The sequence below is a fragment of the Muscardinus avellanarius genome (assembly GCF_963383645.1).
Source record: "Muscardinus avellanarius genome assembly, chromosome: 8".
Lineage (NCBI taxonomy): Eukaryota > Metazoa > Chordata > Mammalia > Rodentia > Gliridae > Muscardinus > Muscardinus avellanarius.
The window spans coordinates 11753051-11772422 of NC_137794.1; the positions used below are offsets into that span (position 1 = coordinate 11753051).

Sequence of the window (19372 nt, forward strand, 5' to 3'; positions counted from 1 at the left end):
CACTGGGCCCAGTTCCTCTTTTAAATTTTAAGGAAATTTTAAAGATGGTCAACACTGAACATAACTGTGTTATCAAAGTTTTAAAATGTCATCATCCATTGGATTTTAAAACCATTTCTATGGTCTGATGCTATAGCCTCGTGAAGTGCTTGCTTAGTGTGGGCACACACCTGTTTTCAATCCCCAGTACAGCATAAAGCAAAAACAAACTATTTTATGCTATTAATATGGATCCAATACAATATCCTCATTGTCTAAAATTACTTACATCCTCTTTGTAGTAGTTCGTTCCTTGTCTGTATTTAACATGAAGATTAGATTGACTTTCTTCTTACTTCTTCTCTGAGTTTCTTTCTCCTCCCTCATTTAATTTATATATTTGTGTCACTGCTTTTGTGACATTTCTTTTAGACTTCAAGGTATCAACATAATTCATATGGTTTATGAGATCATTATCATTAATCAAACTTATCATTAATGTTAATTAAATTTTAAAGGGTCAAAAGGGAGAAACTGGAAGACAAGGGATTCCAGGGCAGCAGGTATGTTTCTTTTTTCCTTTGATTAAAAAAATAAATAAATCAACCATATAACTGGCCCACACATGGATAAAATCACTTTTAAATTAAAAAAAAACAAGTGGGGAAAGGGTAGCTATAACACACATTGTAATCATACAAGGATGATAATGCTAGCCGATGATGATAAGAGCTTTGTGTTTTATATTTTCATTTTATTAATCTGGTAAAATTTGTGACAGTGGAACTTAGTTTTCGGTGCTTTCTTCTGGCCAAGAAATGATTGAAGGTAGAATTCCGCCTATTTCTGTGAGCAGTTACTGGCCAGCAGGTGCTAGCTACACCAGGACAACATCTCCCTCACTGCTGTTTAATTTTGGTTTTCTTCTTGAAATGTGAACCACATACAGTAGAAAAATGAGCTTGTTCCCCTCTAGTCTGCTTAGAGATATAACTGACTACTCCAGAGGCTTACTAAGATGCTATCCTGAGGTACCATGTTGTGAAACAGGTATGTAGCAGGGTTGTTCTGCTTCTCCCTGGACTGTTCTCTTGCCAGATAATGTTCCAGTGATGTTGCCACGTGACCTGTGAGATTGTATAAGGCAGACACAGAGTAATTGATAGTTTTATAGCATGTTTGCTGCCCTGGTACCTTTTACTTTAGAGAGTTGAGCTCGGTTCCCACTGGTCTGGACTGAAGCCAAGGTGTGTGTGTGTGTGTGTGTGTGTGTGTGTGTGTGTGTGTGTGTCCTTCCAGGGGGTGATCTTGCTCCAAGTTTGGGGAGGAGAAAGATTCAACAGTTGCGCTGGCTCTGGAGATAGAAGGATACAACCATGTAGCAGCATCTCCAGGGACTGAGGTCTCTGTATCCTTCACTTGGAGGAATACTGAGCCCATGGGCAGAGCGTTTGCCTCAAGGTTGTCTGTAATACTGAAGGAACTGCTAGGCATTAGGGGGTTAGGAGTTTAGAAGCTACCAATAAGAGCCAAATTTATTTCTGCCTCAGAAGAGAAAGGAACTGAGTTGGCCTGTATACAATTTCATTTAATAAAGATTATCTTTTAGGAGCCGGGCGCGGTGGCGCACACTTGTAATCCCAGCATTTGAGAGGCTGAGACAGGAGGATAGCTGTTCACAGACAGCCTCAGCTACTTAGTGAGGTCCTTTGCAATTCAGTGAGACCTTGTTTCAAAAAAAAAATAAAGAATAAATAACAGGGTTGGGGGTATATCTCAGAGGTAGAACGCCCCTGGGTTCCATCCCCAGTACCGAACACACACACAAAGAATATCTTTTAGTTTTGGTGCTCTTCAACTGAGCTGAACCCTAAAGATGACACAGCCAACTCTGTTCCTGCCCCGGTCTGGCAAGGCAGACTGTCCCCCTCAGTTTTCCTGAATTAGTCACACAATATCTATAAGCACCTGTTTCCATGGAAACTCCACACACATCATTCAACCTTTCTAACCAAAGCCCTTCACTGAAAATTCTTCCTGATAACTGAAGAGGAAGATGTGTCCTTTGGAACTGGAGCTCAGATTTAGCACAACTCACTGGCTTCTGGCCGGTTCCTCCTCCGTGGTCTGCTAACTGGTTATTTTCTCACATCTCAAAGAAAATAATGTGTTCCACTAAGACTAGAAAGCTTCCGCTTGGTGTTTATTGGAAGTGCTGAGGCCGATGTGCGGTGCCCCGGTTGGAGGGGGCTATTGCTCAGAAGCCATGTAGTCATCCCAGACTCTTCACATAGAAGCCTCAGTTACCTGCCATCCAACCAAGAGCTGCATGTGGACCATTTTTGGCTCTCACTTTGTGAATGGAGTCCCGCTAAATGTTTCCCTCACGACATCATCTTAGTGGGTTCTCAGATGACAGCTGTTTTTAATTCCATTTCTAATTCATTTCTCATCCAGGACACTCACTATTTTGTCTTCCCTCTTAACATTGACTCCAGTTGTAGGATTATGTCTGGTAGGAGTGGCCTCTGCATTTCTTCAAAAACAAGCCTCACTACTGGCTGAGTATTCTTTAGCCAAAATACTTGGCACTAGCTATATTTCAAGATTTTTGATTTTTGATGTTGGAATATTTGAATATATATAATGAGATATTTGGGGTATGGGACTCAGGTCTAAACATAAGATTCATTTAGGTTTCATAAACACTTTAGCCGGGTGTGGTGGTGCACACTTGTAATCTCAGTATTTGGGAAGCTGAGACCGGAGGATCGGGGTTCTCGGACAGCCTCAGCTACTTAGTGAGGCCCTCTGCAACTCAGAGAGACCCTTTTTCAAAATAAAGAATAAAAAATAGGGCTGGGGTGTAGCTTGGAGGTAGAATGCTCCTGAGTTCCATCCCCAGTACTAAAAAATGAATGAATGAATGAAATAATAAAAACTTAGACACATAGCCAAAAGCAAATTTATAGAGTATTTTTTATTAATGTTGTACAAAACCCAAAAGTTTCACAGGAGATAATGTATGGGATTTTCCAATATGACATCAAATAATAAGCAAAAATAATCTAAAAGATATAAAATAAAAAAGATAATAAAAAGTTTTATATTTCAGACCACTTCTGATTTTCAGGCCATAGATACTCAACCAATAGTAGACTTTTATGTGAAAACAAAATATTTGGCAGTTTTATGCTTACATTTTATTATGGGGATCTCTTTGCTTCTTTTATTACAAATATTGATTTTACTTAATTTTTCCCTTCTTTTATTTTGAATATCCATTTTTAATGGAAACAAATCAAATGATAGATACCATCTCAAACTTTATGTGAATGTTGTATATGAAATTTCACCTTGAGCTGCTGAATGCTGTATGATGACTGCTTTTCTGAGAGTTCTTATGATCGATTATGTGTCATTGGAATAAATATGTGAAAGAAATGAGTGGGAAAGACCTTAATAGAGCCCTCTACCTGTATCTAGAAATTATAATGCTGAGTGAGCAGCTCCCTGGTGATTGTATTGTATTTTACAAAATACTTCTTCTCTAATCTCTTAATTACCAGCAGTGAACAGTTTAGGCTCAGGAAAGCTAGGCATTTTCTCTCTAATTGATTGTTTTTAATGGTATCCTTGCTTTAACTTATCCTTTATCAATAGTATTCAAGCAAATTTTAATCTTAAGAACATGAATTTGGAAAAATAGACTATTTGAATCACAGAATAAAAGAATAAATATGCCTTGTATTTAATTTGATTTGGGTGTTCATTTTTCTTTAAGTGGTAATATATTTTACATCCAGTATAATTCCATTCTAATTTACATGATTTGACCTAGAGTATATGAAATAATTTATACCTGATATGAAAATAAAAAAATTATCCAGACAACATACATATTTTCAAGCCATTAGCCTCCTTTAAAAAGGCAAAAACATTTATGTGTATATTTGGGACATTAATTCATCAATAGCTTCCAAACTGAGAATTCAAGTTTGATTAAATATGTGGTAAAAGCTGCATGCTATATAATAGCACTGTGACTTACACATTTGTTACAGTTTTCTTCTATTAATTTTCAAAGGGAATTCAAGGCCATCACGGTGCAAAAGGAGAGGTACGATGTTTTACATATATTCCCTTCGTCTAGTCCTTATTGCGTGGGTTTTCGGTCCCTGTGAATCCAGATTTTTATGTTACAAAATAGAAAATATCTTTTATGTTCTTCAATAGATGCTGCTAATTAGTGATTTTATAATATGAATATTCTGAATTAGATATGAAATGTCACATATTTGTTCATATCATTGCTTATGCTTCCATACTGGGAGCTACATTTAAAAAAAAAATACTGTGCAATCTCTGTATTTGTCCCACTATAATGCAAGCTCTGTGGGAACAGGGCTAGGCCATTGTAGCTCTTGAACTGTACAAATGGCTTCCACAGTACGCTCAGAGAACAGTGAGTGTTTGTAGGGCTGGTTAGGTGGATAAATGATAATTAAGATGATACAAAAATTCCTGCCCAGTCAATGACAGTATTTCCCATGTATTTTATACATAACTATGTACATATTTGCATTTCCTTATGAAATTTTGCCTTCTCAAATATGTAAATAGAACTTTTAGAGATTTATTTTGGCTTTAGAGAGGTGAAAGGGGCGAGCCTGGTATCAGGGGTTCTGTTGGACCGAAAGGAGACTCTGGGCTGGACGGCCCGATGGGGCCTGCGGGTCCCACGGGCCCACCGGGGGAACCAGGCCCTCAGGGGCCTCCGGGACTGGATGGAAAGCCCGTACGTATGCTGCTGCTGCTTCCACCGTTTTTACTGTTCGTTGCTTTTCACCCAGTACACACATGTTATAACCCCTAATAATTTGATGCAGGGAAGAGAATTTTCAGAACAATTTATTCGTCAAGTGTGCACAGATGTCTTAAGAGGTAAGTCTCAAACCTACAGTTTTCAAGAACTGCTTTCAAAGCACGAAAGTAATACAGTTTCTTGGTAGAAACTGTAGACAGTATAACTAAGATAAAGAAGAAAATAGACATTTATGATCCAAACTTTTTTGGGATATGCATGTACTCTTATAATTTTTAATTTGTCATTATTTTACCATTAAATTTTTCTAACATGATTCTTGGAGACTTAATTCCTAAATATGAAGGTCTGTAAATTTACAAATTTCTTTTAGGGTGCTTTCACTTTTCCCCAATTTTAGGCAGTTGCTAGAGTAAAATTATTGCAGAGAGCAATGACTGTTTCTGTAAAGTCCTAGAGATGAAATTATTGACTAAGAGATATATACATATTCAGTGGCTATGGATTTTTTCTATAAATTTAAAAATTTATTAGAAATATGACCTCTACCTTATCCTTTAAACACAAAAGTGGGGGGCTTTTTGTTTTGTTTTTAAGCCCAGCTACCAATCTTACTTCAGAGTGGAAGAATTCAAAACTGTGATCACTGCCAGTCCCAACATGGTTCACCTGGTATTCCTGGGCCTCCAGGTCCTATAGGCCCTGAAGGTCCCCGAGGAGTTCCTGGGTTGCCAGGAAGAGATGGTGTTCCTGGACTGATGGGTATTCCTGGGCGCCCAGGTGCCAGAGGATTAAAAGGTACTTAATTTATTTGAATAAGCAAATGAATAAAAAAGGGACCTTTTGTAGTCCAGGTTGTTTTTTTTTTCTCTCTTTGTTTTCATTACCAAAAAATAAGAAAGTATAAAACCTCCGAGCCTTTAAATAATTTGTTAACATGTAAAAGAACAATTGTTCCCTCTTCTTTAAGCAATGTTCAAAAGTAGACAGATTAAAATTATGAATATTTGAGGTTAGAGATTCTAACAACACATTTAGATATTTTAGTTGATTTTGTCAAGGTCTTTTAAAAAAATCACAGGCACTATTTCTCTTTTTTATTTTGGTAAATTCAGGCATAGTTACCTTATTTAAAAATTTATTATGAGAAAAATTATGTTTTGCAGCCTAACTTCCTAGTGACAACTTAGTTTACTTACATAGTTAATAGCCCAAGAGTTCACTTCTCTTTGGCTTTGAAATTTTATGTAAAATGTTGCTGGTAATTCTTCTCTTTTTATTTAATAGTATGTGAGCAATTTAGACATTTTAAAAAATAATAAAAAACAACAATGAACACAACAAATAAGTGCAAACTATTGCCTTTTCTTAATATTTAATTCCTGTTAAAACTTTCATATAGAACACTGATGAGGTTAAAAAAATTTGCTTCAAAAATTGTACCACTTCAAAAATAGATGGCAAGCTATTTTTAAACAGATTTTCTTTCAATGTGTATCTATTGAGAGAACAATCCCCAAGGTGGTGGTGATGTAGGAAAGTAAGCTTACAGCCACGTGTGACACTCTGCAGGTCTTCCAGGGAGAAACGGGGCCAAGGGAAGCCAAGGGTTTGGGTACCCTGGAGACCAAGGTCCTCCTGGTCCCCCAGGTAAGAACTGCTATGTGCTTGTAAGTGTTGCTTTACTTTTTCTTTTGAATCATCACATTTGTTTATTTGTTTGTTTATTTACTGAGGTACTGGGGATAGAACACAGAGCCATTCTACCTCTGAGTCATTTTACTTTTTTTAAATATTGAAATAAGATCTCATTAAGTCACCAAGGGCCTTGCTTGAACCTGTGCACCTCCTGTCTCAGCCTCCTAAGTACTAGAATTGCATGCGTACACCACCATACCCAACGAACCACCAACTTTAAAAATCTAATATCCTGAATGAACTCTCCTTAGGTATATTAATTGGATTAACCAGACTGTAGTTACATCAGCACCTTTGAGAGAACAGACCAGAAGGCAATTGTGATATGGGAAAAGAAGCTTACTGCCATGGTGACACCCTGCACTTTCACACATGGTAGAATTAATGCGATAATGTCCGTGTGTATTGATGACAATTATATTATGATAATGACAATGTATTTATTTGTAAAATATAAAAGATATGTAGTATGGAAGCCAGATGCGGTGTTGTATACTTGTAGTCCCGGTACTTGGGAGGCTGAAACAGGAAGATCACAGGTTCAAGGCCCACCTCCACTATTCAGTGAGTTCCTCAGCAACTTAGCACGATTCTGTTTCAAAATAAAAAAATAAAATAGGGATAGAGGTGGAGTTCAGAGGTAGAAATCCCCTGGATTTAATCCTTAGATTCTTTCCCCCCAACTGTATAATGGAAATAGTCATTTTTATTGCAAATGTGACACAAAATCACTTTATTTGAGCTTTGGCTTACCTGAATACCATTTGATAATTTAGCATGATATTGTCAAAAGATTGACTGAAAGGTAGAAATCAGTTTGGCAGGGCAAGTGACACATATCTAGAGTCCCATTACTTAGGAGGCATCTCAAGTTTAAGGACAATAATTTAGCAAAGCCTTCAGCAGCTTAATGAGACCTGTTTCAAAATAAATCAACAAATAACATAGGTCTGGGGTGTGGCTCAGAGGTAGAACACCCCTGGGTTAATTCCCAGCACCACAAAAAGGAAGGAAGAAAGGAAGTTAGTTCGGATAGTCCATAAGACTGCACATTAAAATGTTAGCTCAGTGTCTTAATCAGTAACAATGATTCGGGCAAACCTATGTTTACAGAAGTTACTGATTATTTTTTATGGTTCCTTTTCAAAGTAGAGTCCATGTAGAATTAGAAAGGGGCTTGGTACAAACTTAAAATGTTCAAACGATTATTCAGTATGAATTTCTCGTGAAATCAGCTACTTCACCGTCTCTTTCTTTGCACATTGTTGACGTCCCACCTTAGGTCCAGAGGGCCCTCCTGGAATAAGCAAAGAAGGTCCACCAGGAGACCCCGGCATCCCTGGCAAAGATGGCGACCACGGCAAACCTGGAATCCAGGGGCAGCCAGGCCCTCCGGGCATCTGTGATCCGTCGCTGTGTTTTAGTGTCATTGTTGGGAGAGATCCATTCAGAAAAGGACCAAACTATTAGCATCGGGTGCCTCACTCAGCAACCCAGGGATGGTGCTCTTCTGTGTGTATGTGGTCTTTTGCATCTCAGGAAGATAACCAGCAGTAATCCCTTGAAAAGAAACTAACGTACCTCGGTGTTTGAATTTGTTTTCTTCAAGAAAAAAACATGAGGCCGCATATACTGATTTTGAAGGCTCCTCCACAGTTTGGAGCCTTGGGACGAGTGGCATTAATGAAAACTCAAGGGCTCCTTGTAAAGGCCATTTGTTTTCATCAAGGTTGAGTATAAAGTCCACCACTGCCGGTTCGCCAGTCAATCGTAGTCACTGTGAAACAGTTCACATTCAGTCTCCAGGCAGTAGGGATTTGAGTTCGAGTTCATGTTCGTGTGCATTTCATGTTGCCTGTCTCATAGCTCGTATGTCTACCTTAGCCATTAAGTGTCAGGTTACTGGAGATAAGCTTGGGGCTGATATTCAGCTGGGATGGACAGTATGGCCGTATCTCTGCTTATGTGAGTTTTTTGCATCCACAGATTCAACCAACCAAAGAATGAAAATAAATGAAAACTAATGTGCCTGTACTGAACATGTACAGATCTTTCCCCCCCTCATCATTATTTCCTAAACAATATGGTAGAACTATTTACGTAGCATTGACCTGCTTTAGTTATTATAAGTAATTCAGAGATGGTTAATCAAAATGTGCATAGCCTACATGCAAACACTCTGCCATCGTATATAGAGAACTGAAGCAACTGTGGATTTGGTATTTGTAGGGTGGAGGTGGGGGTCCCAGAACCAATCCCCCAGGAATACTGAGTCAGGAATGTATCACCATGTTAGCCCTTCAGTGTCTGTACCTATTGGTGGGGACCCGTGGACTACTTATTCAGTGTTTGAGTATCACCTCTGAATAAGAGCGTTTCTTATTTCATTTTCAAATTCTAAAATAAGATCAACGATCGTGCTAAGAGAAGACTATTACATACATTGGGAATGGTCAAAATTATCTAACATTAAAACATAGTACGATGTGTTTTAAGCTCTAAGTTCGAAAGCTCAAAAGACTGCATGCTTGCTGGCTAATTGGAATGTTTGATGTATGCCTTCATTTTCCATTTTACTTATTATATGTGTATGTTTGTGTATGTTAGTGTTCACTGTAGCAAAGCCCATGGGGGATAAATGCTTTAGTTGAAAGGGAAGGTTTATTCAGTAAATCCCAGTGTGTTTTCCTATCTTTAGCAAACATAAAAATATTATGGAGAGTCTCTGTGTATTGTACTGAATATGCTTTTGTAATGAACAGGATTCAAAATCTTTTCTTTGCCATGCTCAAAATTATGTTATATGCTTGCTATTCAGAGGACAATAAAGTTTTGTGCGGGCCTGATTTTGGTCAATTTTTAAAATTTAGTTTTAATTCATTGCTGGGTACACTAACATATTATCACTTATTTGATGACTATAATTACCCTGTTTTTTTTTTGTTTTTTTTTTTGTGGGTCTGGGGATGGAACCCAGGGGCATTTGACCTCCGAGCTACACCCCCCCCCCGCCGCCCTATTTTTTATTCTTTATTTTGAAACCAGGTCTCACTGAGTTGCAGAGGGCCTCACTAAGTAGCTGAGGCTGTCTGTGAACCTCAGTCCTCCAGGTCTCAGCCTCCCGAATGCTGGGATTACAAGTGTGCGCCACCACGCCCGGCTTACCCTGTTTTTAAATAATTGTTTCATCCAAAATAAGAACTTAAAAATTTAGTTGATGCGCTCCTTCCTCTCTTGAACCTGTTTTCTGCCCAGTCATGGCTGCTGATCGATGTTCAGCTTTGTTGACATGCAAATTCTAGCACTTTGATGAGGACTTTGGCGGTAACTGCAAGGCAGGAGCCCGGCTGTGTCTTTGAAGATGACTCTTGGCTTAAAGCCCAAGGATTAGATAGAAGAATAAAGCTTTCTTCTCAGGCCTCCACTGAGGTGCATAAAGCCGAGCCTCACTGGGCAGCCAAGACCACACGCTAAGGCAGGTAAGTCCAGCAAGATGGTGCCACCCAGTCCCAGCTACATGGAGGCTAATATATGAAATCTAGCTCAGGAAGCTGAAATAAAACCTAACCTGAGTTCCTGTATTGGTACCCCTGCCTGTTATTGACTGAATCAGAACCTGTCTCTCTGGGGCTATGTAATCTGTACGGTGACACCATTTGGGGCTCAGACCTGAAGCTTCGCTCACTGGACCTAATGGTGAATAAAGAGACCTGTGACGTCTGCTCCAGGTGGTTGGGATCCTGCCTTCATTCATTCACCCAGCATTTACCACCTAGCCACTAAGTGCCAGGTGCTATTATCCAGGGATTAAACGGCAGCATAATTAGAATCTGGCCAAAGAGATGTTTAATGAGATCCAGGAGAGTAAACAGGTGACTCAAAACAGGTGATTCATACTGAGAAGTGCTATAGAAATACAGAAGATGATGCCATAGACTCCATTGTATATCCCCTCCGATTCCGATGTGGCAGTCCCGACCGCCAGTGTAACTGGATTCAGAGATAGGGCTTCTTGAAGATAATAAGATGAAATGAAAGCTAAGCATGGTGGCGCATGCCTGTAATTCTATAGTGCTTGGGAGGCTGAGACAGGAGGATTGCAGGTTTGGGAACAGTCTCAATAACTTACTGAGACCCTCGGCAACTTAGCAAGATCTTGGGTGTAGCACTGAGGTAGAATGCCCCTGGTACCAAAAAAAAAAAAAAAGGTTAAATGAGGTTATAATCATGGGGTTCTGTTCAGGTAGGATATAATTGATGGCTTTATAAGAAGAGAAAGAGATTGCCCTTGAGCACATAGCCACGCAGAGGCCCCTTACAACCCAAAGGCACTGCCTCCCTGCTGTCTAACTTCCGGCCTTTGGAACAGTGTGAAAATAAATTCCTGTTGCTTAAGCCAGTCAGTCTGTGATAATTTGTCGTAGATGTTCAGGCTAACTGATCAGAGGGTAGGTGGAGAATCCACTCCCAAACAACAATGGTAAATTGAATTGGAAAAGGCCAGGCAGCATTAGCATCATCGAATCTCAGAAACATAGTGAAGATGAGCCAAGGCAAGAGAGTCTTCGGAAAACCACGGGAATCCTCAGAACAGTAAAATCTATGGGAAATAAACAGCATTTATTTTCCTTCTCTCTCTTTTTAAAATTGATGTGTCAAGATGAACTGTTTCTGTAATTTATCATGGTACGTCCCAATATATTTTTGCCTTGGGTAAATTTTTGACCCACTCACAATGCCCTGATTTTTAGGAATGGTTAATTGAGTACTTTGGTCCTGCCAACTACATTTTTTGCTCCATAAGAGCTCATCAGTACTGAGATAAACATGAGGCCTTGGGGGTCATTAAGAATGCCACTTCTTCACGTGATTGCCTGGGTTCAAATGCATACTCTGTACCTGTGAATCTTCAGAAAGTTTATTTACCTCATTGTGCTTGAATTTCTTCATGTGTTAAATGGAGATATTAATACTACTTACCTCAGCATTATAGGATTGAGATGAAACAATAATCAGCGGAAAAGAGTCATAAAATAATTATTTATTTTTTGTACTGGGAGTTAAACTTGGGTGTATTCTACTTCTGAGCTATACCCCCAGCCCTATTTAAAATTTTTATTTTGAAACAGGGTTTCACTGAGTTGCCAAGGGCTTAACTTGCTGAGGCTGGCCTTGAACCTGCGATCCTCTCATCTCAATGCACCAAGCTACCGTAGACTTTATACCAGAAGTCATATTAAGAAGTCATATTAGAACCAAGGACCACGAGGGGGTAGAAAATAATCAGAATGAAACTTTCTTTCTTTCTTTCTTTCTTTCTTTCTTTCTTTCTTTCTTTCTTTCTTGGTACTGGGGATTGAACCCAAGAACATTCTACCTCAAAGCCCCACCCTCCTTTTTTTCTTTTTGAATTTTGAAATGGCATCTTGCAAAATTGCTGGGACCAGCCTTGAACCTGTGATCCTCATGTCTAATTCTTCCAAATACTGGGATTATAGGCATAGGCCACCTGACCTGGCAAGGGTGAGACATTTAAGAACATTTTCAAAATATTTTATATGTGTAACTGAGACTGAATAAAGTTAATCTGTTCACTGCCATTCAGAATGAATCTCTCAGTGTGAAAAGTAAGGACATTTCTGCAGGGTCTGGTGGATTGCAGTTTTGAAGCTAGTCTCTGCAACTGAGCAAGGAGGCCCTCAGCAACTTAGCGAGGGCCTCGGCAACTGAGGGAGGCCCTGTTGCAACATATAAAATAAGGGTTGGGGTTGTAGCTCGGAGGTAGAATGTTTCTGGGCTCACTCCCCCATACCAAAAAACAAAAACAGAAACAAAAACATAATCCTCAGTAAAATTTTTTGCCATATTTTGACCATCTTGATCTAAACGTAATGTAGGAACAATTTAGGGAAAATAAACCCCTTCGGATGTAGTCTTGAGACACTGTAATTTTTCCTAGTACTTAAAATTTGCGAGGTACTTTATTTCTATCATAAAAACATTTTCAGTTGAAATGGAGCTGAAACTCATTATTTGATCTCCAGTAGAGGGCAGCAAAACACATAAGTGTCTGTCTGTCTCTATGTTTCTCTCTCTCTCTCTCTCTCTCTCTCTCTCTCTCTCTCTCTCTCTATATATATATATATATATATATATATATATATATATATATATATATATATAGTCTTCTCTGAGGCTTAAGGGAAAAGACCAGAAATGAGCACACACGTTAAAGAGCCGCAAAGGTCTCTCTCCAGGATGTTTTCACAAAACTTAAAATTTCCACGGACCTTCTCATTTTTAACCAAACAACACATTTGAGGCAAGGAATATCACTGTAATGATAACTCACTAGGTTAGTCCTGTGTTGTGCTTTCCCCAACAATTTTCACACAGGAATTTCAAATAAATACATGTCAAAAGTCCTATATTTATGTTTCATTTACTTTTTTTGTGTGTGGTACTGGGGATAGAACCCAGGGGAATTCTACCTCCAAGCTGAGACAGGAGGATCGCACAGGTTCAAAGCCAGCCACAGCTACTTAGTGAGGCTCTCAGCAACTTAGTGAGGCGCTGTTTCCAAATAAAATATAAAATATAAAATAGGTCTGGGAATGTAGGCCGGGGATAGAAAGCCCGTTCCACCCCCAGTACCACCAAAAAAAAAAAAAAAAAAAAAGAATATTGTGATTTAAATGTGAGTGGAAAAGTATACATATCAGGTTTTGGCTGTAGAAAAACAAGTCAACCTGTTTTCTGCCTCTAACTGTGATGGTGACCAGGGTCCTCCCCTCTTATTCACACTGCATTCTAACAGGGAAGTGAATCCCTTCTCTTTCTCTGGGAGGCTTGTGGATTCAAGAGGACATTACTTTTCTCCTGCTCTGGCCCTTTAGGAACATCTAATGTAAAAAGCCCAGGGGCATTTCTCAGCAGCCCATGTGTTATGGATGCGATGGATGGGCTTTCTAATTATGAAGTTAAAGTAAAGTGAACTATGTTTGATGTGGAGCTGAAAGTTTGTGTAATGGGTGTCATCTTGGCTGGAAATCGCCTGTCAATCGCATTAATTGTTTAAGATAAAAAGAAACCCTCCAACCTCCTCAGATGATTTAAGTTCTAGGAAGAAACACTAAAACTCTTAAACCAGAAATGATAAATAGAAGTTTTAGAGCTAAAAACTTATAATAGAGGATGAGGCAGTAATTTTAAGTGGTTGCCTGGAGGAATACAAGAATCTTAGGTACAATTTTTCTTGCTCTGTAATGTTCAAGTAGTGAGAATACGGGGTCTGGAGAATAGAGGAAAAAATAAGGTTCTGTGTAGGGGGTTGGATTTAGAAGAAAATCTGTTTGAAATGGATTTTTTTTTTCTATCTGTGACCTCTTCTAGGGCTTTTGGAACAACAAACTGAAATTCATAACTTTAATAATACTATTATTAATCTTGGAATCAACTATATAAATATGTAAATTTTATGCATTTTACATATTAAAGAAACCCAGGTACAGATTTTCTGTGGTTATATAGGAATTAGGGAAATAAGGGTCCAATTTTAAGTCCTGTGTCCAAAGACTGAGTCATTACTTTCCTCTCCTTTGAGAACTAAAACCAGTTTTTACTCCCTGGATTAAGTGATTCTCCCTATTTCTTCTCATGATTAATTTAGTGGTAATTAATAAAAACAAGCTGATGCCGGGCGTGGTGGCACACGCTTGTAATCCCCGCACTTGGGAGGCGGAGAAGGAGGATCTGGCTGGTTCGGAGCCAGCCTTGCTGGCTTAAGAGACCCTGTTTCCAAATAAAATATAAAATAGGTACTAGGTCTCGGAGTGTAGCCCGGAGGTAGAAGGGCTTCCAGGAACCCCAGTACCATCAAAAAAACAAACAAAAACAAACACACACACACACACACACACACACACACACACACACACACACACACACCAAGCAGAGTATGGTGGCACAACTTGTAATCCCAGTATTTGGAAGTTTGATACGAGAAATCGCAGGTTTGAGACCAGCCTCAGCAGCCTGGTAAGACTCTCAGTAACCTAGAGAGACTCTGTTTTAATTTAAAAAATAATGAGTTGGGAGTGTAGCTCAGAAGTAGAATGCCTCTGGGCTTAGTTCCCAGTATCACAAACACACACACACACAAATTTTAAACACATCTCTGAGCTTAGTTTAAGAATTATTAAAAAGGGGTGGAACTTGGGTAACCTAATTCACAAACTGGTTTGTGGTTTTCATACAACAGTATTAGTAGAAAACGCTTTCCCTGGTCCCTGGAATATTGTAAAACAAAAACATTACCAGATCCAGACACTAAGAAAGGTATTTAATAACTCTTTCTACATGTCTAGTCAAAAAGTGATAACAACTAAGAGAAGTATTAGATATAATTTCAGAAATACCATCAGAAATTTGTTTTCTTAAAACTCATTAAACTTTTGTATTGAAAAAGACTTATTGGCTTTTCCTGTAAGCAGCCTGAGGGGATCTGAGAAAATGGTTCGCTGCTCTCTGGACTCAGAACAATCCCACAAAATCATGCAAATCAAGAGGTTCAAATCTACGTGTTCATTTTCAGAAGGCGCCGTGAAAGCCAGGCCATGAGAATATGCAAATCGGAAAAGCCACCAAGTATCTGAAAGATGTCACTTCAAGGAAGCAGAGTGTGCTGCTCCAGCCTCCAACATTATGCAAAGTAGAGTTGGTGGGTGCACCTGGGCCAAATGGTGGGGCAGGGCGGGGCTTAAAAAGAGTGCTGAATTTTGGCTGCATTTGCTTAAAAATGCAGAAAGCAAGGATGAACTTAACAGCTTAGATGTCGATTTTGTGATCTTTGAACACATCCAGGTGAACAAAGCCCCCAGCAAGTGCTGCTGAACTTACAGAGTTCCTGGGTGGATTCACCTGTGCATGAACTCCTGCCACACTGAGATGATCCTCACAAAGCAGCAGCAAACTGGTCCTAAAGCAGAAGAGTAAATTGCACGGAAGAAAATGATATCCCAGAAGAAACTGAAGAAACAAAAAACTTATGGCACAGGAATAAATTCAGCATAAAATAAATGCAAATAAAAGAATGTTAAAAAAGATTTACTGGATAATTAAGCCTTTGAGAATTGCTCACTATTTGGGGGGAAAATTGATCTTTTCACAATTGAGGGACAAAAGTAAAAAGGAGAGGTGACTCACAACAAATAGCACATCCTTCAGACTTGGGGAGGCCTAACCTAGGCGGGAAATGCACTTCTGATGTTATTCAGAAAGCAGTGAATAGGGGCTGGGGCTTGCATGGGTTCATCCTGGAGAAGAGGTTCTCAGGACAGCAGTGGACCAGTGTGTATTCAAAGATGGACCTTTTTATGCTCACACATTGAAGGACTGAAATATAGGTAATATTCCCCCCGGCTTTACTTATATAATTGTGAGTTTAGAAAAGCAAAGTTTCTAATTAAAACAAAATTAGGGAAATAGAAGAAGAATTGAAGTGTAATGATTGAAGGTTGTGTTTATTATAGATCTTGTAAGTTAACTTTCTATTTTTAGATCAAAAAGTATTGATGTGATTTAGCATTTTCTAATGCAAAGGAGTAAAGTGAAAGAAAAAGAAGTCTTCGGATAAATATGGCTTTTGTTGGAGCAAACTTGTAATTCCAGTACCTGGTAAGCTGAGACAGGAGCATCACAGGTTCGAGACCAGCCTCAGCAGCTTAGTGAGAGATTCTGAGAAACTTAGACTGTGTATCAAAACAAAACAAAAGAAAACAAAACAAAACACTGGAAGTGTAGCTCAGAGGTGGAATTTTTTTGAGTTCAATATTCAGTAACACCCCGTGTGCCCACACACACACACCTCACTTCTCTTGATGATAAAAAGAAATAATATGAAAACACTAGCAAAAGCTTTCTAAATTTACTTTCTTTAAAATTTAGAAACATCTAAATCATTTCTAATCTACCTGCCCAAGTATACCTTGAATAATAATAATAATATATTTAACTAAATTTTTGTGTGTGCCGGTCTGGGGATGGAACCCAGGGGCATTCAACCACCGAGTTATACCCCCTGCTCTATTTTTTATTCTTTAGTTTGAAACATGGTCTCACTAAGTTGCAGAGGGCCTCATTAAGTAGCTGAGACTGTCCATGAACTGCAATCCTCCTGTCTCAGCCTCCCGAATGCTGGGATTAAAAACGTGTGCCATCACGCTCGGCTTATATTTAACTAAATTTAAGACAATATTTCAGTGACATTTCATTTCAGTGACATTGAATTCCAGGAACATCCTTCATTGAACTTACAAATGCCCATCACACCTTGTCGAGACTCTGGAAAAGCAGAGATGTTTTAAGCGATGTCAGGAGTAAATGATACCCGCACAGGAAGAGGACAAGGGAGTGGACAGCTGGCTCTGATTAGTTTTACACCACATCACACTGTGATTCTCTTGTTCATTTTAACACAAACTAGTAAAAATTTTAGAGGCAAAAGCTCACGTAAGAAATGATCACTGTATCCAATAACACCCTGAGAGTAAAAGAGATGAATGTGGTTTTCTGCCTCCATGAAATGTTAATGGACCCCTTCAGGCTTTAAGAGCCCTGTTGAGTTCTGTAAGGAAGGATGGCCGCATTAGGAAGTCACAACCAAGACATTCATAACAGCTACTATTGATTCAGGGACTTCAAAACTGTTTAAAAGGTCCCTTTAAGATTCACATCTTCCTTAAGAGTCAAACAATATTTTCATTTTACAAATGAAAGTACTGAGCTTCATGTTCGTAGACACTGGCGAATTGAGAATCCAAACCCAGATCTACCAGGCTTGCAGGCTGGGGTTTTTGGTCTTAATAATGAACATGGCCCCTCTCTAGTTCATGCTGCAATACAGCATTGAGTTGGCAACTGGAAGCCAGTTAATCATTTTATGGCTGTGTTCATCTGGCAGTCATCTTCACTGCCTGTGATTTATCTAGTTTATTCCTGAGTTAAGAACAGGAGACGTAATACTGTATTTTCCCTGTCTTTTGGAATGTCATTTGTAGGTTTCATTCGGAGTGACAAACCCAAGTCAATCTGGGGACCCAAGTACTCCACTAACATACTATATGATCTCTCAGGATAACATTTTTAGGCTTATTTCTGTATTATTACAATTGTTCTTTGTTCCCTCTCTCTAGAGACAAAGAGCTGTTTAAAGGCAAGCCTTGTGCAGTATGAAAATATATTTTGAAGAGTGCTCTTTGTCAAAGGTTGATATAAAATTCTTTGGGAGCCATATTTATTGATATAAAGATCATATAAAAGAGGGGGAATGAGAGTGATTCTCGTTCTAAGATATTAGTGAGTTAATAAATCCAAATTCTTTTTTTTTAATTTTTTTTATTGGTGCATTATATTCATACAACTTATTGGGGTAAAAAACTTGTGTGTACAAACATGTACTCATCGCTGATTTAACCCCTACCCAAATCCCACCCCATTCCCTCCCCATTCCTCCCTCCCTTGCTTGGCTTAGTGATTGACTTCGATATGTTTAAGTACATTGTGTGCTTTAGAGATTTTCCTCTTCCCCCCTCCTTTCTCCCCTTTTAGATTGTCTTGTTTGCTCCTCTTTTCTCCCTAACTCTCACATATTAGGGAAAGCATCTGATTTCTTATTTTTTTGTGCCTGACTAATCTCACTTAGCATAATGTCCTCCAGTTCCATCCATTTCCCTGAAAATGACGTAATTGAGTTGTTTTTGATGGCTGAGTAAAATTCCATTGTGTACATATCCCACAGTTTTGTAATCCATTCATCTGTTGATGGAAATCTTGGCTGGTTCCATAGTTTGGCTATGGTGAATTGTGCAGCTATGAACATAGATACACATGCATTAGTTTGGTAGTTTGGTTTCTTTTCTTTTGGGTAGATACCCAACAGTGGTATTGCTGGATCAAATGGTAGGTTTGTTCCCATTCTTCTGAGGATTCTCCATACTGTTTTCCAAAGTGGTTGCACTAATTTGCAATCCCACCAACAATGTCTTAGAGTTCCCACTTCTCCACATCCTCGCCAACATCTGTTGTTGTTTGTGTTTTGAATGATGGCCATTCTAGTTGGAGTTAGGTGAAATCTCAGGGTAGTTTTGATTTGCATCTCCCTGATTGCCAGTGATGTTGAGCATTTTTTCATGCATTTATTGGCTATTTGAATTTCTTCTTTTGTGAAGTGTCTATTTAGTTCATTTGCCCATTTTGTTATTGGATGCTTTGTTTTCTTAGTGTTTAAATCCAAATTCTTAAAAGAGTACTTGGAACATAGTGTGTAGTAAATATTAGCTACTATTATTTGAAAATTTCTGATAATTGGCTATTCTATTAATATCTCCCAGAAAATTGAAGAATAAGACACAGTAATTCAAAATTCTTAACATCACAGGATTTGGATTTTCCCGCTACCATTTTCTAGCTATGTGGCCTCAACTAATGTTGATAAGCCCCATTATTCTAACCTTTGAAAGGAGAATAGATAGCAATAATGTCTCAGAGGATCATTTTTTTAATGTCATGATTTAAAAACATGTAAGAAGTACCAACACACAGTAGGCTCTTTTTATGATCATCAACAGAGCTACAGGTCTGAGATTAACTACCAACTTGTCACTCATGGATAGTTGCTGAAGTTTGGGGACACGTTTGACTTTACACTGACAGTTACAAGACCACATCTCTTAACTACGATCCTAAACTTTTCTTGTCTCATTCTGTAGATGACAGAATTAATGAATTCTCTTCACTGGGATGCTCTAACCTCACTAAATAGGAAATGTGCAAAGTCAAACACCCGCTACCTGAAAGCTGTCATCCCACTGG

At 38.7% G+C, this 19372-nt stretch overlaps 1 protein-coding gene and 1 pseudogene across 3 annotated transcripts in view; both read left to right on the forward strand.

The window, feature by feature from the left end:
• Positions 1-7972, forward strand: part of COL21A1 (collagen type XXI alpha 1 chain) — a gene marked incomplete at both ends in the record, with an annotated part of 106342 nt that extends 98370 nt beyond the window's left edge. For both annotated transcript variants that reach the window (XM_080699801.1, XM_080699802.1), the window contains 7 exons: positions 498-542; positions 4067-4099; positions 4631-4777; positions 4869-4923; positions 5402-5602; positions 6377-6454; positions 7785-7972. In XM_080699801.1, coding sequence (XP_080555927.1) covers positions 498-542; positions 4067-4099; positions 4631-4777; positions 4869-4923; positions 5402-5602; positions 6377-6454; positions 7785-7972 — 747 coding nt within the window. The remainder of the gene's footprint in view (positions 1-497; positions 543-4066; positions 4100-4630; positions 4778-4868; positions 4924-5401; positions 5603-6376; positions 6455-7784) is intronic.
• A 7041-nt stretch (positions 7973-15013) lies between these two features.
• On the forward strand, positions 15014-15574 carry LOC308265858 (large ribosomal subunit protein uL22-like; annotated as a pseudogene). Its single transcript has one exon. The product of its transcript is annotated as a large ribosomal subunit protein uL22-like (transcript).
• The last annotated feature ends 3798 nt before the right edge of the window (positions 15575-19372 follow it).